General features: G+C 35.9%; 1 protein-coding gene across 3 annotated transcripts in view; it reads left to right on the top strand.

Annotated features, from left to right (window-relative positions):
• Positions 1 to 23921, top strand: part of PNPLA8 (patatin like phospholipase domain containing 8) — a 37038-nt gene extending 13117 nt beyond the window's left edge. For 2 of the 3 annotated variants that reach the window (XM_071423633.1, XM_071423634.1), the window contains exons 7-10: positions 753 to 810; positions 2977 to 3171; positions 21025 to 21220; positions 23064 to 23921. In XM_071423633.1, coding sequence (XP_071279734.1) covers positions 753 to 810; positions 2977 to 3171; positions 21025 to 21220; positions 23064 to 23338 — 724 coding nt within the window. In that variant the 3' untranslated portion in view covers positions 23339 to 23921. Of the gene's footprint in view, positions 1 to 752; positions 811 to 2976; positions 3172 to 8492; positions 11548 to 21024; positions 21221 to 23063 lie in introns of those variants that run through there. The other variant, XM_071423635.1, reaches the window with a different exon arrangement.
• The last annotated feature ends 1317 nt before the right edge of the window (positions 23922 to 25238 follow it).

The raw sequence follows: 25238 nt of genomic DNA, 5'->3' as shown, positions 1-25238 counted from the left end.
GAAAGCTTGCTGATTTAAAGGAAAGCCTGTTTGGAATAATTTTTGGTGACCACCCAGTCTCTATTATACCTTTATGCCTTTATTGTAAGCAAATCAAAGTTGAAGTAGATGGTGAGGTGATATATCACTGGCTAGTATGCTAATTTGCTCCAATCTCCTCTGCTGTGCAGAAGGACTATCTTCTAGTTGACAATGGGAATACTGACCCTGATGAGAAATTACAGTGCTGACCATTAGTGTGATTTATGAAAATGTATTCATGTGAGAAAATATTACCTCAGAAAGGAATGGTAAATGCATATTGGATTACTGTTACGGAAGACTACGTGTAGATGTTTTAACTTTCTTCTAAATTATATGGAATCACATCTTTCTCTCTGTAGCTTTTGTTTCTGTAACTACAGAAGAGTAATTCTTCATTACTGTAGAACCACTTAATAAGGATGTTGACTTTTTGATTCCTAAATGTGGCAAAGAATTTGGTCTAACTATGTAGTTTAGTAATTGTAATGATTTATGGTTAGATATTTGAATCAAGACCTCTTCAGTCGCTCTTCAGACTTATTTCCAACAGGCTAGAAGGTTTTGAAGTGTTGGTGCACTGAAGTCACTTGTATAAATGGGATTGTTAAATTGAAATGCAAACATTGCTTCTTTTAAATGCGAAGGTCTCAGAAATAAGGATGATAAAAATGTATGTCTTGTTCATGCTAAATTGATGGAGCATTTTCAATTTTTTACACTTTTTTTAGAGAAAAAATGGGCTCAAATCTTATGATTGAAACTGCAAGAAAGTCCAAATGTCCAAAGGTAAGTACAGTTTTCTAAGGTTAATACTAATTGTATATTTCACAAATACTCTTAAGAGTTCTGAGTAAATTCTATACCTAGAAGAACATTGGATAGACAGCATGAATGTTAAAGTGCTCTCAGGCTTCTATATGTGATAACCCATGCTTTTAAAGGATAAAAATTAATTAGATTCTTAAATTTTGGCAGCAATTTCTGATATTTTTATTACTTCTAGTTGGAATATATTGCAGATGTGTTAAAAAACTTGTAAGTGTAGAAATACTGGGTCAGCATTTTGGTGTTGTGCCAAGTTTGTTTTTTTCATGTAAGAATTCTAATGTCTGGAGATTCTGTCCTGTCAGCTGTGATCTGTGTTACTGTGTTGCAAGAGGGCAGGGTTTCTTCTCACTTTGTTTGGAGTACCTGGTTTTCTCCATTCACATTCTTGGGCCCCAAGATCTCTTCTCTTCCTGTCTGATGGAAAAGGCACTAAGTCATAGGAGGGGTGTTACATACAGCAGCATGAGAGTGAAAGATGAGAAAGCAAGGGTATTTTATTTTTGGTGAAGGATAGGGTGTGAAGAAAGAAGCGAAATATAATAGGATATATTTCAGAACAATCTGTAATTAACAGGTGTTTTGGTGTCATAGCACTATATTCAATGCTTTACTGTTAAATGGAAGATATTCACATTTTTCTAAACATAGAAACGTGTGCCTTACTGACTGCGTTCCTAGTCCGTGTCTAAAACAAGGACATGAAAAGGCTGGTGTGGTATGTTGCTTTCTGAGAGAGAAGCTATCCTGTGTTGACTTGAAAGTTATCTTTGAACTGGGATCTTTGGCTTCCTTCCATGTTCTTCAGTAATAAAATGTGAATATAAATAGAGCTGAAACTAGCTGTTCCCACTAATCTCTTTATAGTTCTGTCAGTGGCGGCACTCTTTACAAGGCACAGCAAAATCAAAATAAAACACAGTTCTGTGCTCTGCTGCTGCTAAATTCATTACAAGATGGGTTTTTCCAGAAGGTGCTGAGCACTTTGCAACATAGACTGCATCATGGAGTGTATATGGGTATTGCCAAAAATGAAAGCATCCTTTTAATAAGTTTTCTATTATATTTTCTGAAGTTTTTTTCTTACTGCTTCTGGTAGTGCTTAGAACTAAGCCCTCCTTTTGAGAAAAACAGGAAACTTCCTGCATCAAATGATGGGGGGTGAATCAGGCAGTTTTGCTTTTGCATTGTAATGTAGAAGTTACATTTTTGTTTTCTATAAGGATGAATTTACAGTGAATAAAATTATTTAAATTAAGTAGCTGAAGAGTGAAAATGCATACAGTGATATCACAGCATCAGCTGTGCTGTTGAGCAACGTTTCATGAAAACACCCTACTCTGTAATACAGTAAACAAGATAGAATTGAGCACCCACTTGGCTGCTGAAGAGTGTTGTTCTGACAGTGCCAGCCAGGCTGGCTGCATCACCTCTAAAGGTCTTGCACATTCTAACACTCATCCATAACTACATGTACTTTCTCCTTGTGATTAGATATGTAAGATATATTCTTTTTGTTGTCATAGTTGGGGTTTTTTCGATGGAAATACCATTTTGGCTTTTCACTTAGATGAACATATGTGATTTTTGTTACTGACATTTTATTATCCTTACAAAAAAAGTCTTGAAAGACTTTGATTCTTGTGCAGGAGAGATTCTTACTACAATTCTTTAACTCCAGTTGCAATATCAAGTAATCATTTTCTTGGAGAAAGAAATTGATTGACAGTTCTGACATTCATATTTAATGGCAGTGTTGTATTGCTGGCTACAGACTTCTGAGAATGAAACACTATTTCAAAAGGAAAAGTATTTAAAAATCACATAGTTGACACCCACATTTTGTTTAAATATCATAGATATTCATAGAAACAGAATAGCCATGGAAACAATTAATTGCCGGTTTAAAATAGCATTTTCTTTAGGGATTTGGGTCTCTTGTTTGAGTTTTACTTTCCCTTTTAAAATTTAGCTAGATATTAAAAAAATGTAAATAAATAATGAACCTAGTAAGATTCCAAAGGTGCATTAATGTATACATTGAATTTCATATGGTGGGAAGCTTTCATTCTCATATTATGGTTATTATCATCATATATAACTAATTTTTTCCTCCTCATTTACTAGGTAGCTGCAGTAAGCACCATTGTAAACAGAGGAACACCACTGAAAGCATTTGTGTTTAGAAACTACAACCATTTTCCTGGCATTAAGTCCCATTATATGGGAGGCTGTCAATATAAGCTGTGGCAAGCAATTAGAGCATCATCTGCTGCACCAGGTTACTTCCAGGAATATGTTTTGGGCAGTGATCTTCATCAGGTAAGTTGAAATCTTCTCCTTGAGTAAATATTTTCCAATTTTCCAACACCTGAGAAAAAACATGGTCTGAATCTTTGAATGAAAACTAAGCAAATAAGTTGGTAGTACAAAGGAAATCTAGGACAGATGGGGTAAGAAAAGATATTTTTAGCTTCTATAGCCCTTACAGAACTAGAAAGGCTTAAAAATCTTAGTCTTCTCAATACAAACCTAAGCTCTTCTGCTATTGCTTTCTTCTCTGCCTAGGAGGAAACCTTATATGAGTTGTAAATTGCCTCTGACTTCCTGCTTGCAACTGGTATGTTGCAGAGCATTATTTCACTAAATAGGTGGTGTAACTTAAAAATATAACAGTATTCTAAAATGTGAAAAAAACAGATTATACACTTCAGCATTGTTTTTATTAGTGCACTAATTCAGTTTATGGTCTACTTTTTAATTCTTTCCATTGATAGCTTATTCAGCTTTACCCTAGTTCTGGGCTAGTAAGAAGAGTAAGAGATGCCACAGAAGTAAGATTAAACCGAGAGGACAACTGCAAAAGAAATTCTCTTGAGGATAAAGCAGTGTCTCCTATCATCACTGCATGCTGTTTTATTACATTACAGCCTCTCTTGGTGACCCTGATAAGTAAAGAACAAAGCAAATGAATTTCTTCAGTAGTTTTTTAACCATGGGATTTTAGCCCTCCAGTGCCCCTGTATTATTCTGCAGTTCTTCAGGTTTTCAAAGAATACTTCTTGCAATGCATACTAATTAAAAACTATTAGTATTTATTTTAATAAATACCTGATGCAGATCTGTGGCAGAAAAGACTACAAAGGGTGACTGAACCAGAGACCTTCAACAAAGAGAGCACAGGATTGACACTTAAGTTTAATGGAAGCATCTGTTGCATTTCTGTTGTATTAATTCATATGATGGCAGTAGCCTCAAATGCTGGAAAACAAGTAGCATATTTTGAGTAATAAGATGTACCTGGATCACATACAGAATTTCTGATGGTGTCCATTAGAACACTGTGTAATATCCTTAGCAATGTAATGGGCTTGAGTAGTACTGAAATTTAAAGGCTAACAGATAAATGAGTGTAAGATGAAATAGAGAAAAATTCATTAGATTAAGAGGCGGTAAAAAAACACGATGTGTACAAGCAAACAAACAGCTAGAATTTTATCTGAATAAAGACAGCATATTTCCATATTTTGATTCAACATCTATAAGGTGATGAAATAATTCAGCCATCTAAAAGCTGCATAGAAATTAAGAGGTGAAGGGGAAGGGCTCAGGTTCAGGCTCAGGAAGGGAGACTCTGAAGTTTCTTTCATTTTATTGTTTCCCTTTTTCATTTAGGACACTCTTCCTCCCTCCCTCCCTCTCTTGACTGCCCCCCACAACCTTCCTGGTACAGTGCATCTTGTTAGCCTCAAAACATTTTAATCAACTACTATCTGAAATAAGCAAATAAGTTTTGACAGGTTTTTAGAACTAAAAGTGGAATAACACATCAGATTCCAAGCCAAAGCACTGCTTGAAATCTTGAAGTGTGTTCATCTTCCATCTGGACAAGCAAAACTGGGAAGGGAGCTGCTTTAGCCTTGGGAGCTGTTCCAAGCTGCTCTGTAACTGATTGGATGGGTCAGTGTTAATCTATGTAAAGAAGTTTTCTTTCTCTTTCACCTTTCCACCCATTCTTTCCTTGAATTGAAAGTACTTGGAAATTGATCTGTGCTTTTACATGAAGGATAGCTGAATAAACAACATGATTTTATAACTTCTACACAGTGCTTTACACAATTCTTCATCTTAATAGTTTCTGAATTACCAGACTTGTGTGAAATGCAGTAAGGCTGGTACTTATTTCATCTATTTCACTTTTAAGTCCAGTTTACTGGACTAGGGAATGTATAATTGGTGTCAATAGAGATCAGATTCAGTATTTTCAGACACACAGGACTGGAATAAAGTCTACTTATTTTTTTCCTTGCTCCAGAGTCTTTGGACAAAGCCCTTCCATCTGATCTTACAAAACCCTGTTTCCCAAGTTCACCATTCTTCTCTATTTTATGTATTATAATTATTGAAAGCTGCTGCTTAGGATGTAATTCACCTTTGTCAGCCATAAAGAACTAAATATGTTCTCAGTACTGAAGCAGTTTATTGTATTAGAACAAGATGCTAAATTTTTGGATTCAAACTTTTTCATATAATCTGAAAAATCTCTTCTCCCCAGCCAGGAATATTTAAATATATTTGAGTTCTTATAGAAACCACCTTTCATGTCTGACATGCTTTTCTTTCCCTAGATTACATTTTTCTTAGCACTTTTCTTACTGCATCTCTTTTTCCATAATTATCTGATTTGTGTGGGGGGGTAGCTGGATGTCCAGGTACCAAGTTACTACATGGCAAATGCTCCATAACTGTCGTCATGCAGCTTTCTAGCAGAGATTATAAATCCACTGCACACTCTGAAACAACCTTGAATTGCCTTGTTTTAACCCTGGGGTAAGAGCCTCTGTGCATGTAGCAGACTGCTACTTTCATTTTCCTGGGAGTTAATGGTAGCTCATAGGAAAAAGCAAGATATTCAAGTGTTTTACCTCTGCTGAAATAGTCAACATGAATTGAAAGAAATACATAAATAAATATAAATATATTTTAAATTAATATACTTTAAAATAAATAGAATCCCAAATGCAGTCCCTATTCCTTCTTAAAATAGCTTTCTCACCAATATGTTAATATTGGTAACTCTTTGTTCTTATAGTTCATATAATAAATATGGGAATAGTAGATTCTTGTTAAGCTTCTTTATTCTGAAAATGCACTGCAAGTGTAATTTTAAGTTCCTTGGCCAGTAGTATATATGTAGTGTATTTGGAAATTCTTGCCCTTTTCTGTATATACACTGCCTAACAGATTGAACTGCTTTTGAACTACATGAATAAATGAAGCATAACGTTGTTAGATGTTTTTGATAGTACTGTGATTTTTGAAAAGGGCATCAGCACAGTGTGCATTAAGTGTAAATAATAATTTATGCCAAAGGCTTCAAAATTGCAGTATAGTGTCAGAAAGATGGTGTTTTAAGAATTTTTTCATTGATTGGGAACTTCCATTAATCATCATAATCTGTTTTCTGAACATTAACTGTGCTAGTTTCTTACTAGCCTCCCTCTGAAGTGTTGATATTTCTAAACAATTCCAAGAACAGAGTTATCCAAAATGTATGTGAAAATTCAGAATGCTAAGTACAATATTTGTTTCCTAGCTTTCAAGTTTGTGACTCTTTAAGCATTATATAGAGACCGTGTTCCATATTAGCTTTCAGTTGTGCATTTAAATGAGGATCAGAAACATTCTAGCAGTTCATCTGGCTGAAGACTCTTCAAATATGTGAAAATACTTATTTTGATAATGGAAATTTAGTGGATTTTTTATAGTCATCCTGCATATTCATGTCTTATGTTATCTAGCTTCTGTTAGAATCAGAGTCCTTTCACAAACTGGATGAAGTAGCTGAATGAGAGTTATGTATAGGGTTGAGATGAATTCTTAAAGTTCTTAGATATGACTCCAGATGTCTGTGGTGGAGTCATGGCTGAACTGAACTGTTGGCTTTGACTTGCTTTTCCATAATTGTAGAGTTACATGTGAGTGTGTATTTGTGTACACACACATGCCCTTTCACTGAAACATTTCACTTTGATTTCCTGCACTGGGCACTCTCAGTGTAAAGTGTGTTATTTTTTTAATAAGGTAATAAATCAGTTTTACAGTTTTTCTGATGTCATTCTTTAGAAAGAGGTTTCTAGGTGCCTGAACACCTTTTTTGTGCTGCAGGTGAGCTGATGACTTAGTTTGTTAAATTTCTGCAAAAAGCCATCAGTTATTGCAAACAGCAATAATTACATTCGGGTCAATCATGCCATGCTATCTGGTTCTGCTCTGTCAAGTAAGAAAAAACAGTGCAGCTGTTGGTAGATGAGGGGAGTAGGATTAATATTCTCTGTGGTTCAAAAGAGGAACACATTAACATTCAAAGGGATTTAATCCCTGTAACATGCTTCTCCAGGAACCCTGCAAGTTAAGAGAGACCAAATCATGATGTTACATTATAGAAGCTGTATTGCCACATGTTAGTTCCTTTATTTTAAAATGTATTTTTGAAGTACTGAAGGCTCTTAACCTCTCCCCAGTCCTGCTACATCCAGTGACTTTTTTCCCCCTCTACTTCCATCAGAGGGGTGTTATTTCTTATCTATTCTTTTCCTTTTTTCCCTTTTTTTTCTTGTACTGTGAAAAACATTTGAGGTACTCAATAATGTCACTTCAGTGGACAATAAAGTATGCTGAGGAAATTATTAATTAAATTCATTAAAAGAGCAATTTAGAATTTAAGAAAATCATTATGCACACTTCATTTAATAGCTTTTACCGTACAAACTTAATTCATCCCACAGGATTAATTCAAAAGGTAGCATGGATTGTGTGTGTGATTGTGGTAAATTCAACAAAGCCACAGATTTTTCTCAAATAAAATACACCAAATTTAATACAAAGGACTTGATCACCTTTTTCTTGATGGCTTCCCATGAATCCATTGTTGTATTAGAATTCCATTTATTATAGTGCTGATGTTGATATATAATATTGCTCCAATAACTGTGTTTTCTTTGAACAAGATCAGATAGTAAAGCAGTTAAATTGGCACCTAGTCTGTTAGTGGAGTTTTAATAAAGCAGGTGTAACAGGATGTGTGATGAGAATACAACCTAAAAATAAAAAAATATATGAAGTACAATAGTTATAACTAAAATTTGAAGTCACACCTTCATTGGAAAAAGATAATTCATGGTTTCTACGTTTTTTTCAAACTTTTATTTTTTTAGGTAACAAATCTGTAAAGCCAATTCATCTTTATAGCTTGTTACAGGAGAGGCCTTCAAAAGTGATTTACTTAGTGCACCCTACCCTAATTGGTTTTACATGGTAGCTTTTAAAATTAGATTCAAGGGTGCTTCCCAGGCTCTGAGAAGACACAGAATATAGGTCACATTGAAGTTCTTTTCATTCTTAGGATATGCCACGGTGATCAGTATGCACCAGAGCTTATGCAGGCTGCAGTTTAATAGGTGTATCTTGTTCTCACAATGATAGAATCAGCTCTTTCTTTGTTTCTCTGTCTACTTTTTGCCATGCACGTTTGCCCACAGCAATCAAGGCAGTGTTGCTTACTGTTTAAGGAAGAGGGAATTTACTGGCACATGTAAGTTACATGGGTATCTGTGTTTCTTTCTCCCTTATGGATTCCATAGGTTTGGATAACAGCTCTGAAGGTGGACGTGCACTGTGCAGTTTACCAGCCTTTGTGAAATTGCTGTGGTTACTGTACCAGTGGTATTTTGCAGAGCAGACTGCTTGTAAGATTCCCTGAAGGGGCTTGCTAAGTGACATATTATTGGCAGATTTGTTTAGTATAATGAAATTGAGAGTGTCTGTTGTTTAGGCATTTAACTTGGAAGCATTCTAATTTTTATCTCAATTGTTTCAGAGTTGTTTTCCTAATGTAGTCTTCAGAGGGCTTATTTAAAAGAAGAAACAAAACCTTGCTCTTATAAGCTGTAATCATTTAACTATTTTTTTGCTTAGACTTTTGAGTCCATCTTCAGCAACACTGCTGACCAGCTAGTATTTGCTATAAAACAAATCTTGTAAGGTCAGAGGAGGCTGCATAGAGTGGAGGATTGTGAACAGAGTCCATTCAGTAAGCTCTGTACAGGCAATCTAGGTTCTACACTCATGTTCTGATGTTGCAGCCACTATTTCTTAGATCACAAAGAAAAATTTTTTCCATTCTTTATAGTTTTTATTTTCTTAGGTTGTGTATTTGTCAACACTGACTTAAATGGGGCCATATTTCCAAAGAAAATAGCCTTGTGATGTTCATTGCAAATAAAAGCCCAAGGATGTGGTGTGGTTATTGATAAACTTTTGCCTCTTCCCTCAAGGAAAGCTTGATTTTGATATATATAGTGGTCTGGTGCTTAGTGTGTCTGATGCTTATATAAAGACACTCATCTTTTTTTAAATTTTCTTAGTCTAAATATGTGAGTCTGTCTCAGTTTTTCAGAAAGACTCTGTTCTCTTGTTTATCCTAATGGTCTTCTGCTGCACCTGCTGCATTTTGAGTAATCTTTCTTGCAACTGGACTATTCAGTGTGGTTTTTGCATGACCCAAGACACGTTTCACAACATTAAATGATATATTGGAGTCAAAATTAGCACTTCTAAATCAGAAACAAAATTCAGAGGCGTTAATTTGGTCAGGCTGGAACCCGTGTTGCCTTAACAGTATGATGTGTTTCCTTTTTCAGAGAAAGATACAGATTAGAATTACACTTGCCTTTATATGTTGCCTTGCAATTTATATGTTGGTGGTTTAAATCATTGTGTGATAGTTCCCTACTCAGAGCTTTTTCATGATGATTCTGATACCAACTGTATTTTGTCATTTAGCCATGTACTTCTTAATTTAGGGGACTTGAGAAAGTGCAGAACTTTTCCTTCAGTCCTTACTCCCCATCCACCTGCCTCCACTGTGGATACAGGTACTAGGTAGTTCATGTCCAAATCCTGAATCCTTCATAGCAGTTATCTTCAGTGAATTCACTTTATCTCATACATTTTGTCCATTTTAAGATCAAATCCTTTAGCTGCAAACATACATTTCAGTTGCAGTGAAATGAAATGTAGTGTTTGAGTCAACATGTAAAGAATAAAATTGTCTTAAGAAATTTAGGTAGCTTGCATAATTCTATAAATAAAGGGCTATAATTGGAAATCCAATTTCAGTTTGAAATTGCAATGTGAAATTAGTGGAGTCTGTAATACATTTAGATTTGACAGTTGACTGTAGAGTTAGCTTTCAGCATTGATTGTTATATGGTTTTGAACAGATGAATGACCAACATGTTTTAAATAGCATTTTTAATTGATATATCCAATAATGAGCCACCTACATTCCCTGTGGGTCACTGCTACTATTTCTGTATTTTTCTCAATGCATTTTGAAGTTCCTGACATTTTACTGTTGTTTAATAAGCTAGCAGCTAAAAATGTAGACCAATTAATTAAGAAAACTAATATCAATATGTAATAGCAAATACATTGATCAAGTTACTGATGTAAAAATGTATTGAGTCTAAATATTTCCATTGTTATCTTGGGAAATAAAATTTAAAGAATTTAGAAATTTTGCAAATTTAACATGGTCCCATTTCACAAAGATTTGGCTATCTCCATATCTGGGATTCCTTGCTCAGTTGTAGAGGTTTCATGTTAATGTAATTGGTGCAGCTTTCTCCTTAGTCCACTATATTCTGCCATAGCAAATAGAGTGTTTACATGCTTCCTAAGTTGAATGTTGTCAGCAAGGGCAAAACTTCTAGACTTGAGTATCCTGGAGTTATCTGAATATAGAAGGATTTTATTCAGACCCATGGGTTGGGGGATCTTGTTGGTTGTTTTGGTTTTGGGGTTTTTAACTGTACTGTTAACTTAGCTGTGCTTCAAAGGTATCATAAGAGACCCTGAGTTTTGGGCCTGTGTCTGGGGTCAGTGTAGGTTCAGCCATGGGCCCAGTTTTTATTAGGTTACACACTCTGATCTTTGCTTGTAATATCACAGCCAATTCATCATTTGGGAAACATGGTTAAAATACATACTATTTTTGTGATGTGTGCTGTTGTTAGCTGCAGAATTAATGTAATTAGATCTGTCATGCACAACTTATGCTTTTAATGAAATATCTGACAATATATTTTATTGCCAAACATTCTTCCTTTCATGATGTCTACTAATATTTAGCAAACTTCCTCAGTACCCTGTAAGGATACATTTTCTGTATCTGACATAAACCCATAAATTCAGTGGTGTCTTCAGAGCAGCAGGTCATTTTCTGTGAATTAATGACTCACTAGGATGAGTTAATAATTCAAGATAATCACCTAGAAGTCGACCTCAGCCAGGCATTCATTCTAGTGAATGTAAAATACATTATCAAATATTTTGCATTTAAGAGCAATAGTATTGACAGTTCTCAGAAGCATTGATCATGACATTTGGGTGTATGCCAATTGTATTGTGGTGTTGCTAGTTTTTAAGGGGAAAAGTTATAAATACTGTATGGGAAAACAGTTGAACTGAAAAAGAAGCTTTTCAGTAAATTTTTAAATGTTATTGAATTTATTTTTTATATTTTGTCATGTGATCTTAGTATAATGTCTCTCTGTAACTGCTGTGGCAGGAGCACAGATACAGCTAATGCACCTTCATATTTTCTTTAAAAAATAAATTATGTAAAATAATGCAGTAATGGAAATTTTATATTGGTGTCATTCAATAATATAAATGTCAATGCATTTAATTTTCATATTCTGGGTAAATGTTTTCTCTAGAATTTTTCCCAATGCCAGTTCAAGGGAAATCCCTTTTTCACTGCAGTCTTTATGACAAGTAACTTAAGTGTTTATTTTTCTAGTAACTTAAGTTTTTATTTTTTTTATTTAAACATATATCATGATTTTGAGATAGCATTTCAAAATAATGAGCACAAGGTGCTTATTTAAGGAATCTAAAGGAGCACTCTGGCTCTCCCTAAATAAGGGAATTGGTTCTTTCTGTAATTGTTAGAAATTTGGTGTGTAAGAGGATGGCATTTATATCTGTCACCAATTAGGGCATCTGCTGGGAATCAGCATAGTGCAGAATATATTGTAATTGTATGTAGTTGACCCCAGGAGTCTGCTACTTAGCATGATTATAAAGCAAGGGTGAATCTTCCCGAATAAATTGGATTAAATATTTGTATAAGGAGACAACTGGTAGGTCATTGTGTGCTTTATAAAAAATGACTGAAGTTATTTAAATAAGTTTCTCACTCAAACAGCAAAGTGGAACATACTGTTAGAATGAAGCAAAATCTAATTGTTCTTGGTCACTGTACGTTTTAGACAGAGATTTGTTAGAAATATTGACGCCACCATGCATTGCTTGTCAGCAAGATGAAAACAGTTCTGCTTCTGTCCTGTTTCATGTTTATAAAACTTTTTATATCTTGCCAAATAGTTTGTTAAGGAAAATAAAGATTGCCTGTCTTACTAGGAGCTTCTCTTCACCAGTTTCATCCTCAGTAATACTGTGATCAGTCTGACTGATTACTGCCAAGAGGAAAGCCATAATTTGTGTATATTTCAAACATATTTGTATATATATAAGAGAACAACATAATCATGTAATCTTTGTATTGAAAAGGTTATGTTTGTGCTGAAGCTATAGGGAGCTAGTTTATTGTACAGTTAAATCTGAATGTATAGATTTCTTTTTCACAAAGCACTTGTCAAAAACTATAACTTTTTAGCCCAGTGATGCTTTACTGAGCAAGCCTTAAAACTTAGGGTACAATTACTGACATTTTCATAATGACACTGGGTGCCCAGGGCAGTGAGAGGACTAGGCTGGGATGTGAATCTTGACGTTACCTGGATTGATAGACCTTACTACCTTAGGTAGTGAAAGAATTCTCCCCTTTCTCATTCCTGTCTTCTACTCTGAGGATGTTCGCTGCTACATGCATAAATGTATTGAGATGATTTTACAGAATGATTTTGCCCATTACTTCTGGGAAATAAAGTAAATGTTTTTAAAGTAGCCATTTTAGTTTTTCTAAGAAGTAACCCCTTATTACTATGCAGCAATTTCTCAAACTCATTTGCAGCAACTGATTTATCCTTAAACTGCATATTTATGATATTTATATTGACTTTTGGCATAGAATTTAAAAAATACTTTTCAGAAGTCCACTCAGAGTCTTAGCCTGTCTTGTCCTGTGATAGCTTTGTACTAATTCTATCCCTGCTTTTTCACAAATACAGTGAAAGTAAACAACAGAGCAAGTCTGTAAGAGTGAACTAAAATGCAAAGCATGTCTGCATAGGCAGTGAGGTGAAGTGGTTACTATGGAGCCAACAAGCTCAGCTTCCAAATCTCAGACTTGGCTTTCATACACTATATATCCTTCATTCAGTGCTAGATTATTTTATTCACAAAGTTTAGGATAATTTAAATGAAACTGCAACACACAAGGTGTTATACAGAACAGTTACAAGGCTCAACTTTAGTCTGACAGAATTAGGAAGTGCAATGAGAGCCTATGAATGTGGAGAATGTTCTTGTGAGAAACAACTGCTCTCCCATAGTAAAGTACAATTTTTGAATTTTAGTATTTTAATTTCAAATAATTATTTTCAAAGTATTGACTTAAGTATATTACTGGTGACTTCAGGCCCATTCACCATAATTATTTAAATAGGACAAGATTTTCAGAAAGTCCTTTGCTTACCAGGCTCCCATGTGCTCTGGAATACTTTCTTGCAGACTTCCCAGTCTCTTTTCCTTCTGATTGTAGAATTTGCACTCATCTGTTTCACAGTGTTTAACCAGGCCTTTCTTTACCTCTAGAACTGTGCAAGCAGGGTATCTCCATCAGAGTTTTTATTGGAACATTTGTTTACAAAAGGTCTATTTTCCTGCTTTAAATAATTGAAGATCTATAAGTCAAGTAACAGGGGGGAGTCTTGCCTGACCATTTTGCAACTATCAGAACACTGATAGAAAATACTAGCTACAGCTTTAGACTCCTTGTTACCTACCAGAAGCTCTAAAAATATGGTTATATTAATAACCATATTTGTATGGTTATATTAATAATAATACTGTTATATTAAGGAATTTTTGTGAAAAAATCCGTGTGAAAAAATTTCATTGGCTTCATCTGGGAATAAGACATTAAATAAAACAGAATGACTGCATATTTACCACCTGAAAAGCATTTGACAAAAGACTGAAACAATGTCCCAGTCCCTGAGTTCACTGCTTTGCTATCACTAGCAATTTTGCAGTTGTATTATTATTATGTTCCATTTTAATATTAACTTACTTGATTACTTCCATTATTTTTTATTTGGAAATACCTATTTTTTTATTTAGAAATTTTTAAGAAACCTTTTTTTTTGCTGCTTGCCTGCCTGATGACATTGGGAGAGTTATGCCCCCTTTTCTAGTATCTCCTTGCATTAGCATTCCTACTCCAGCACTTTGTGTTTGGTGTGCTGCCAGCAAATTAAGTCAACTCAAGTGTAGGATGGTTTTGCAAAGTTCAGCAGATGAAGCAGTGTCTGGCACTTGCCACTGCACTGAGTGTAGCAGCAGAGAAAGGAAGGGATGACAAATGTGTGTTTGGGAAGTGAAAAAGAGAGTTTGCAATTGGTTTGAGATCTAGCTAAATGAGAGGAGAGGGTGAAATGTAGGGAAGGCCAGTTAATCCAAGAACAGGAGAACAGAAAGAAAAAAGGGATCTGCCCTGGCTGTTTGCCCAACACTGAGTTCTAAGTCAAAGCTTGGGCCAATTCCACCTGTTGTGGATATAGGTCAACAGCTCAGTCATTTGTAGAGTTCCTGTAAGTTACCTTTTCTGTTAAAGATTGCAAGGTGTGAATCATAGACTCATTTATGTTAGAAAAAACCTACAAAGTCCAGCCATTAACCTAATACTGCCCAGTCCACCACTAAATCACATCCCTTTGTACCACATCTGAATGTCTTCTAAACACCTCCAGGGAAGGTAACTCCACCACTTCCCTCTTCAGTGTGTTCTTATGTTTTCTGGTGAAGACATTTTTCTTAAATGGCCAACCAGAATCTCTCCTTGCACTACAAATTTTGCATTTTCCACAAGACTGAGACTGGACTGACAAAATTCAAATTCTAATAAGAATAGATTTTGAGATGTAATTTTGTTTAACAGCTAAAATTACATACATCTGTGATTCATGCAGTATTTCTTTAAATAGAGTAGAGCCTTAGGAAAACTAGAGGAGGAGGAGAGAACCTCAGGTGGTTATCTTGTCCAGCCTCCTGTTCAAAACAGGCTAAACCTCAAAGCTGGGTTGGGTTGCTCAGGACTTTGCTCAGCTTAGTTTTGAAAATATCAAAGGATGGAGATTCCACAGATGCTCCAGCTCTTATTCTGTACTTTTTGAAAGAATCTGGGTATTTCTACTTTAGATAATGGAACACTGTGATTAGCTTCCTCCTTGGCTTTCTCTTTGCAACGGGGTAAGCAAACCTACTTCCCTGCATCTCGTCTCGTATGTTATGTGCTTCAGGCCCCAAACCATCTTAGTGTTTATTAACTGTATGTGTTCCAGTTCTTCAGTGTTTTTTAACTGGGTGTCCAAAGTATCTATCCCTAGTCTGGCCTTGTGCATACTGAATAAAAGGGGATAAGCACTTCCCTTGATCTATTGGTTTTGCTTTTAGACCCAGTGCATGTCAATAATGTGTAATTTATTGAATATTCTGTTTGTATGGACTCTGTGTGCACACAGGCAGTACCATTCCATAGGGACATAGCTAACAGTATAGAGGAAAGGAGTGATGCGTTGAAGACATTCCATCTGTCCAAGAGGAACTGCTGAACTTAATAGGAACCAAAAAGGTTTAGGGCTGTGCATAAAGTTAGCAATGCTTTGTAGAATTTGAATTGTAGCTTGAAGCTTATACTATGAGTGAAAATATCACTTTATGTCAACAAGATTTTTTGCACCATCATATGTGGTATAAAGATCCTTATTTTGTTTTGAGACAAACAGGGATTGATGTTGCATCTCTGTAGCCATAGATCAGATAAAGTTGCCTTGTTTACTTCCAGTTGTTTAATTGCATGGAAGTTCAGAGTGGCAAGAAAGCTCATGGAATCTAGCATGGATGAGGAAGCTTTTGTTAGTTACCGAGACATTCCATACTACTGGCCATCTCTCAGTATTTATGTTTGTTGCATTTTGGTTAATGTTTTTTTATAAATATATTTTAGAAGCCCAATGCTTACAATAAAATATTGTAATTAGTAAGTTATAAATAATTTAGATGCATTTATATAGTATTTTATAGGTATAGAATAAGTTCAACAGAATGAGAAAAAAATTAAGACAGCAGATTTAGCAGTTCTCCAAAACGAGGATCAGTGAAGTTTCTTGTGATCTCAGTATCTTTTGTACAACACTGTGGAGTCAATCATTTGGGAATTCTGTTCGTGTGTCTCAAGGGCAAGCATGGAGAAGGATATGTCATGATTTCTTAAAATTAATTTTTAAATATTTAGATCTGACTTTCATATTTCTGTATTTCTAGTTCAGTAGACATCTTGGGATGGGCTTTTTTCCAGTTTTATGAAGTTAGAGGAATTATTCAGAAACAGAAGAATTAGTTTCTGTTCTTTACTTTTCAGAATGGAAAATTCTTTCTTGTTTATATTTTCTTTGCACATAAATGAAATCGTAACTAATTTTTAAAATGGTGAAAATACTTTTTCACAAGAATTTCGGCTTTTTTTGCATAATTAGCTCTATTGTTTCTGGAGCTGCAGATGTAAATAAATTACTGCAATATTTCCTTCACCAAGTCCTTAATAGTACAGTTTAACTAACAGCATTATTTGCTCCTTTAGTAGTTGATCATTGTAAGCAAAAGTAGTATGATGAAGATTGCTTTTTTAACAGAGTAATATTATTTGAAGTATTGATTAGGATGTGGTTACTATCACCCATAATCTCTTTGGAGGAGAAGAAACAAGTCAGTTGCCTTTCTTAGTGCTGCTTCTAACTTTCAAAAACGGACATGTGTCTATTATCTGTATAAATGCTAGAAGTTGTGTCTAAACTGCAAATCATTAGGAATTTACTGTCATTACAATAAACCTAAATTGGAGAATGTTTTAATATGGAAATCATCACACAGAGTCATTAGTTATCATCACAAACACATTTGGTACGTATATTTTATGTTCCTTTGATCTTTTATTTGTCAGTATTACAAAAATATTGTAGTATTCTAGTATAATATACCCTCAAACTTCTGATAACACTAATTTTCCCATGGTGTAGCAGTCATGTTTAATTATATTGACAGTATCAGTGGAAATTATTTTGTAAGCATGTTTTAAATCTAGGATTTAAAGAAATAATTAAGCAGCACTATAATAATAATTAAGATTTTAGATAAAGATTCATGGGGAATTATATAAAGGACAAAAACATCCTTGTATTTAGTTCTCTAGACTAAACATGAGCAAAGGATAATAGGCACTGAAGAGATCATTCATATTAGCAGTGTATTTAGTGTTTCTGCAAGGCGGATGGTATCCAGAGAGGGTTCAAAGAGCTTTTTGTAGGTTGAAATGAAAGGTTAATTAAAAGAAAGCAAACTCAAAAAACTAAGCTCAGTAATCCTGGTTTTACTTATCTAGCACAGCTGTAGTTACAAGGAGTTTCTATAAAATGTTTTTCATCTCTAAAACCTTTTTTATTCTAAGCTATTCCTGGGTAGAGTTGCTTTTCCTTATTGTTTTAGTAATGTGATGGTCAGATATGGTGTCAGAAAAGGGAATTTTAGAATATAGGGAGTGCTTGCATTATACCTATTATAGTAAATACTCTCTTTCTTTTATATTTACTTATTTGTATGGATTCTGAATGGAAACAGCTATCCTCATCTCTGCTATTGGTAATGTTCTCAAGCTTAAGTTTTGCCTTTGTAACTGCTGGTTTTAAGGCACTCCCACCAAAAAAAAACCAAACTTCTGTTTAATTCAAATTCCAAATTAATCTACTTCTTGGTTGGAGTGAATATCATTTTACTTCCAGGAAGTGCTGAATGTACTTCTTGAGGCTCAGTGGATCAAAATCTCTTTATCTGAATGCTTCTCAGGCTTACTGTCATTCACACTGATTCTTATTACTCCTGAAGTATTTTATCCCAGCCTCATCACCTACACTTTTGAAATGTTGCTAGCGAAAGATGTCTCTCCTCAATTCCAGAGTAGCATTTGTTCCTAGCAGTACTGGCTGAAGTCTGATCTTCAGATAACTTAAAAAAGCCTCATATCCTCAGGGCTGGTCCTCAGAGGACCTTGAATCATCCTGATTCCTGATGAAAGGACAGTACAGCAGAGCTCAAGCCACCAAGGAGATCTTTCAAGTGCATTGGTGACAGCAGCTGTCCTAGTTGATGGTGGACAACAAGGAAAAGTGCTTTGCTGGACCTGGTGATTATGAAGAGTAAAGAACTGGTCAGGGCTATGAAAGTTTAAGAAAGCCTTGGCTATAGTGACTGTGAGATGATGGAGGTCAGGATCGTAAGGGGAGGAAGCAGGGGGAAAAAGCAGGACTAGTGCACTGCATTTCAGGAAAGTAGACCTCATCCTCTTTAGAGCTCTGCTTGGAAGAATCACATGGACTATGACCTTGAAGAGAAGAGGGGATGAGCTAGGAGAGCTGGCTGGTAGTCTGCAATCACTCCCTTCAAATTCAGCAAAGGACCACCACCCCAATAAGCAGGAAATCAAGCAAAGATGGCAGGCAGGGATGAGCAAGGATATCCTAACTGAACTTCAACATAAAAAGGAAGTGTACAAAAGGTGTAGGAGGGACAAGTGACCCAGAAGTATAGATGTCCTGTCCAGTCTTGCAGAGGTGGGCCTAGGAAAACAAAAGCTGGCGTGGAGAGGGATATAAAGGGCAACAACAAAGGATTCTAAAAGTACGTGAACAGCAAAAAGACTAGGGAAAAAGTGGGCCTGCTACTGACTGGGACAAGAGAGCTTGTGAGAAATGATTTGGAAAAGTCCAAGATGCTTAATGCTGCCTTTGTGTCAGTCTATACCAGTAAAAATGGCTTTCAGGAATACCAGGCCCCTGCAGCTAGAGTAAAAGTCTGGTGCAAGGAGGACTTGTACTGGGGGGAGGAGAGCCATGTTAGGGAGCAGTTAAATGACCTGGTCATATGTAAATTCATAAGGTGTGATGTGCTGCACCTGTGAGTGCTGATGGAGCTGGCTGATGCCATTGTGAAGTGATTATTTTGAAATGGTAGTGGCTACTGGGAAAGCAGATACCATTCATATCTTCAGGAATAGTAAGAAGAAAGCTCTGGAGAACTTCAGGCTTGTTGACTTCAGTCCCAATCCCTTGGGAGATGATAGAGGAAATCCTCCAGGAAATCCTCCAGAAAAGGACTTCTAAAGTCATGAACAAAAAGGTGCTCATGAGTACTCAGCATGGATTTATAAAGTAGTTTACTCGTGATTGAGCAACCCTGGCAGCCATCTGCAATTGGTAGACAAGTAGAAGGCATTGGATGCTTCAACTTCGTGAAGCCTTTGACACTTACCTCCCATAATACCAGAGACAAGTTGACAAAGTTGGGTTAGGTAGAGACAGTGAAGTGGATACAAACTAGCTGAATGACTAGGCCCAAGCTGGGATCAGTGTCACAAAGTCAAGTTAGAAACAAGACACTAGAGGTGTACCCATACTGGGGCAAATTCTATTTAATGTCTTCATTAATGATCTGGATGATTGGACAGAGTATACCTGCAGGAATTCTGTGGATGATACAAACATGGGAGGAATGACTGTTACATGAATGGTTGGGCCACCACTCAAAGGGACCTCAACAGGCTGAAGAATTCTCATGAAGTTGAAAAATGTGAAAGGCAGAGCCCTGCATATACAGAGGAATAGCCTCATTACACTGAGTTGTAAAACAGCTTGGCAGAGAAGGACCTTGGGGTGCTGGTGGACAGCAAGCTCAACATGAGTGATGCCCACTTGCAATAAAAAGGGCCAACAGCATCCTGGGCTGCATCAGCAACAGTGCTGCCAGTGATCATGGGGGATAGCCCTTCCTCTCTGCACTGCTGAGGCCACATCTGCAGTCCTGTCTCTGGTTTCCCAGTACAATAGAGACATGAGTCTATTGGAGGTAGTCCAGTTCAGGGCCACAGAGATGATTAAGGGACTCTCCTGTGAGGAGAGACTGAGTCAGCTGAGACTATTCAGCCAAGAGAAGAGAAGACTCCAGGCAGGAAATGTATACCAATCAAGAGTGGGAGGGAAAGAAGATGAGGAAGCTGTGGTCTTCCCAGTAGTGCCCACAGGTAGGAGAAGAGACAATGGTGTAAATGCAAACAGGAAATTTCATCTGAACACAGGAAAAGTATTTTACTGTGAGGGTGGTCAAACACTGGAACAGGTTACCCATAGGGATTTTGGAGTCTCCATTTGTGGAGATAGTTAAAGCCCAACTGGACATGGCCTTGGGCAGCATGCTGTACCTGACCCTGTGCGAGCAAGGGCGGTTGGATCAGATGAGCTCAATAAGTTCTTTCCAACCTAAATGACTTTGCAACTCTTAAATCAAAGCTGTAGCATCCTGTGTAATGACTATGTTTATAAAGTAAGGTTTGGCCAAGCTTAGCTCTTGTGATTTTTCTTTTTTAATTTGTTTTGGAATCTTCAGGTAGTGATTTGGGTTTTGTTACAGAAAATTTCCATGTCATATCACTAATAAGCATTTCACGAGGCAGATTTTTGATTAAGAAATTGTTAATATGTGTATCTGTCTTACTGAAAAGGTCTTCAAAAATGAAGTCATAACTTCTCTAGATATTCCAGTGAACAGTGCTGTTTCAGTATACCACTTGTATATAATGCAGCAGAACCGAGCACAGCCCCAACAGCTGCTCTGACAGTACCTGGGAGGCCAAGCTAGGAAGCTGCTTTATCATACAAACAGCTTCAGTTCAATTTCACAAAACTTGGAAATTAATGCTTACGGGTTTTCATTGGTTTTGTATATTAGGGCTATGCTAGTTTAATTTACAGTTGCAGTTTCTTTTGTGACCATATGTTATGTATAGTATCAATATTTGTATTTCTTGTTAATTTACAGGATGGAGGTCTGCTCCTAAACAATCCTTCTGCGCTGGCAGTTCATGAGTGCAAGTGTCTCTGGCCCAATGTTCCATTGCAGTGTCTGATTTCGTTGGGCACTGGTCGGTATGAAAGTGAGGTAAAGACCAATGTCACACACACCAGTCTGAAAGCCAAACTGACAAATGTTATCAACAGTGCAACTGATACAGAAGGTTGGTGTCCTAAGATATACTTGTACTGTGACTGTCTTCAATTTTATTTATGGTTCTTAGAAGTATAGCTCCAATTCAGAGAACAATCTGCAAACTTTTGTCCTTCTTCTCTACCAGCCCCATGAAACTGAATTGAAGCATGTCTCTTTGTAACTTACTATGTATGGTTTTAGTACCAGTATTACTATTTAGTACCAGTATTACTGTTAGGATAAATATTTTTACTTGAGCTTTAGGATAAAAGGCATATTCAGGAATTAATTTTAAAATAATATTTCTTATATTTTATTTGTTTTTCCCATAATGTAGACATGCTTAGTTGTTAATATAGAGCATTTATTTTCAACACCTTCAGAAAATATGCTTTTATACCTGTACTTTTCCAAGGACTATACTGTATCTTCCAGTGCTGATGACTTCCATTGCTGTCAGGAAGAGCCAAGCATCTGTTTTCTAAAATAAATTCTGTTCCTAAATAGAAGTACACTGGAACTCTGTCTCTAGCAGTTTACATCTGTTTTATTTTTGTAAACAGGAAATATTGATACACAGATAATTTCCCCCTCCCATTACAAAGGAAAGTGATACTGCAAAAAGCCAGGGAAGAAGAAGTGGTCTTATGGTCTAGATCCCTTGCTGTATAGTCTCTGTCAGCTGACCGTCACTAGTAGGAGAAAACTAGATCTTGGATTGCCTTTTCGCTTTTGCAGAGCTGTGGAAAGGCAGTGGGAATTGTGGGAAGCAGTATGTGCTGTCCACTTTGTATCAGGAAGTTTCATTGCAGCTGAAAAATGAGGCAAGAAATTTGAAGGGAAAAGGAAGAAAGGAAAGTTCATTGCGGAGACCAAAGGAAAAGGAATTGAAAGAGAAGGGAGTAGATTTGAGCAAATGGGAACTTGTATTACAAAGGAAAAAAGGGAGAGTTAAATAGGGCAAGAAAGACTGGATGTGGTGAGACAAGAACAGACATAGCTGAGTAATTTGCAGGAGGAGAGGCCAAGACAAGATTATTTCAGATTTACAAGAATCTTTTGCTTTTATCGTATACCTGATATTTTTTTCACTTCAAACTTTTTATATGACAATAAATGTTTAAAAGAATGGAGGAACACGTTAAGAATACAAAGAAGATAGAATGAATGCTGAAGGAAGTGATAGAAATGGAATTTTAAGTGAGCCAACAAAAAGATCTAAAGGGAGAAAGAAACAGGTTATAAAAAAAGAATATATAAATGCATTACATAGTTTTTTATTTTACTTTTTAACTGAAGTAGTATAATTTAACTTGAATATTTTAAATTAAATGCATGTTAAATTCAAGCCTTGAATATGTAGTAATATATTAAAAAAGTTGTTAATAGTTGTAAACAAAATAAAGCTTTAGTCCTACATATTTTTACTTTGAGATTGCAGAAGAACATACCTGTTGTTTTCATAATACCTACTTCTGTTAGTACTAAGTGTAACAAATCACAGGTATCCTGAAATGGGAATATGGAAGTTACATTCCTGCTCTTCACGATAGGCTCTTACTTGTTAAGGAATGGAATGTAATTAAAAATCTAGATAGCTACAAAGCTTACTTAGTTGTCATACCAGTGAAGTTGTCTTGGAATAAACGATGAATCTTTTCCAGAGTAAACAGAGCTACAAGGTCATTTACAAGTCTTCTAATGAGAAAGGGGTTTCGATGAGGCAGTGGTAGAAAAATGTTTACTCAGCAAAGCAGCACATATTTACTCTTACTGTGTCATTCCAGAGCAGTTTTTGTTCAGATCACTTGCAGGACTGTTTGACTCTCTCATGTGAATTGAACTCTTTTCTTCATTTGTTTTCCATACAGAAGTCCACACCATGCTGGATGCACTGTTACCTCCAGATAGTTATTTCAGATTTAACCCTCTTATGAATGAAGACATTCCTCTGGATGAAAGCCGTAAAGAGAAACTCAATCAGCTGCAGACAGATGGAATTCGTTATTTAGAACGAAATGAAGAAAAACTGAGAAAAGCTGCAAGAATATTAACACAAGAAAAATCAGCTTTGCAGAGGTTTCAGGACTGGTTAAAATTAAAGGCTGACATGTATGAAGGCTTGCCGTTTCTTTCCAAATTATGAATAAGTAATGCATGAAAGATAAATGTAAATCTTGTTCCAGTAAATCCATTTGGTACTGTAAAGGCAGAACGTTGATTCGGGGTAAATAACATCTTTGGAAAGCTATCAGGATTCCAGGGAAAGCCATTCAGGATGGCTGTTTTGTGCACACTCATTACAAGGTTTTAAGGTGTCAATTACTCTTGGAACTTAATGAATCTTTCTGTTGCTCTACTTTAATTTCTAAAGTCAGTAAAACTGAAAATTATGGAAACAATTGTGCAATGCATTTTTGGGTGTATGTGCTATGATTGTGGCAGAAAACCTTTATTTAACAACTACCAGGCTTATTCAAAGTTAATTTTAAAAAAATCCTCATTCACTTTAGTGTAGGCAATATACCTGTTAGGCTCTTATGTAGGCAGTGAATTTAATAGAAATGTAATATTCTTGCAAAAACTCTGCCTGTGTTAATTGCACTTTTACATCTGAAAGATAACATTTAAATTTGTTTTTTTATTTTAGTGGATTTTGTACATAACAGTATTGAGTAAAATGTTTGGATGACTATAAATGGCCTATTAAATTATAACATTAACTGGTATTTTTAGAACTTTCTGCTTATTGTTTTTATGGGAATAACTTCAGATTGATTAACTCTTTATTTGAAAGTAATCCCAAGCCCCAAAACTTCACTTAAGCAGCTATTCCAGTTACAGGATAAAGGAAATAAAATATTGAAATAGTTCATATGAATGAGAAAGTTTCTTAGGGAAACTTAAGTTTTGGGTCCAGACTTGAGGTGTAGCTCTAGTCAAGAAGAAAATTAGAAGTTGCAGCATCAAATTATATAAATTTCTTTTTGTCTTCCAGCTTTCATATGTGCATTCTCCTGAAATTATGCCAGGGCTGTGAAGTTAACATTTAGAACTTAGTCCAGGCCTATTGCCCGTTCCTTTGGGCATACTTCCTGCATATGCCATGAGGAATGCTGTGAGCTCTGACAACCCAGTGTCTCAAACAGCATTTTCAACAACAGGAAGGTACATGGGAGTTCTTCAAAACAGTGCAGTGAAATTTGAGGTAGACACAGCTGCTGTCACATGTTGGCATGTACCTGTTAATAAGATTGTTTTCCAGGTGCCTGGGGGAATGTTTGTCTTGTAGTAGACAGCTACAGTGCATGAGAATATTGACTGGATAAAATGTAAGTTCTATGCAGTAGCTAAAGCATCCAGTTTCACCAAAATCAGCGCATTTGTCACTTTGCTGTTTGGAACTAATCACCTGCCATTATCTACTAAAAATAACATTTATTATGATAGTCACCTTCTGTACTTGTTTTAAAACATTGAAAATGTTATTAGGCTGCAGTTTGGAAAGGAACTCTGAGGCAGACAGCAGAGATCCTTGGAGGTGCTACATCATATTCTTTACTGTGCAAGAAAACATTTGATTGAGGTGTTCTTTTTTTTCTTTAATTTGATATATTTTTAATTTTTACCTGTGTCATTTTATTCAGATGTTCATCCTTTTCATCCTGAGTTCTCTCTTTAAGTTTGCCACACAAGGCAGAGATTTATGATCATAATCCAGCTTTCATTTATACAGCCTCCCTTTTGCATTCCAATTACTAAGAACTAAATAGAAGAATAATGAGATCAAACCTTTCCCATAGGCCTGAGATGATTTAAGCATATAAAAAAGAAAGGTCAACATTATTCTGATAGAGGTATGTTGTACAGAGCTAAACCTTGTTGCACCATAAGTCAAAACAGACTATCAGTAGTCTCATGTAATAACACACATTGTGCACTTCTCTAGCAGAGAGCAAAGTCACAGCATCATCCATGAGATATCAAAGGCATTATTCTGAATTCATAAGTTTCCAGTCATGGTTTTTTGGGGCAAGTATTATCTA

Source organism: Agelaius tricolor, unplaced genomic scaffold, assembly GCF_023055355.1.
Source record: "Agelaius tricolor isolate 1412-34295 unplaced genomic scaffold, bAgeTri1.0.p SCAF_3, whole genome shotgun sequence".
Taxonomy (NCBI): Eukaryota; Metazoa; Chordata; class Aves; order Passeriformes; family Icteridae; genus Agelaius; species Agelaius tricolor.
Note: the sequence above shows the minus strand (reverse complement) of the source record. Positions and strands in the feature narration are given on the sequence as shown.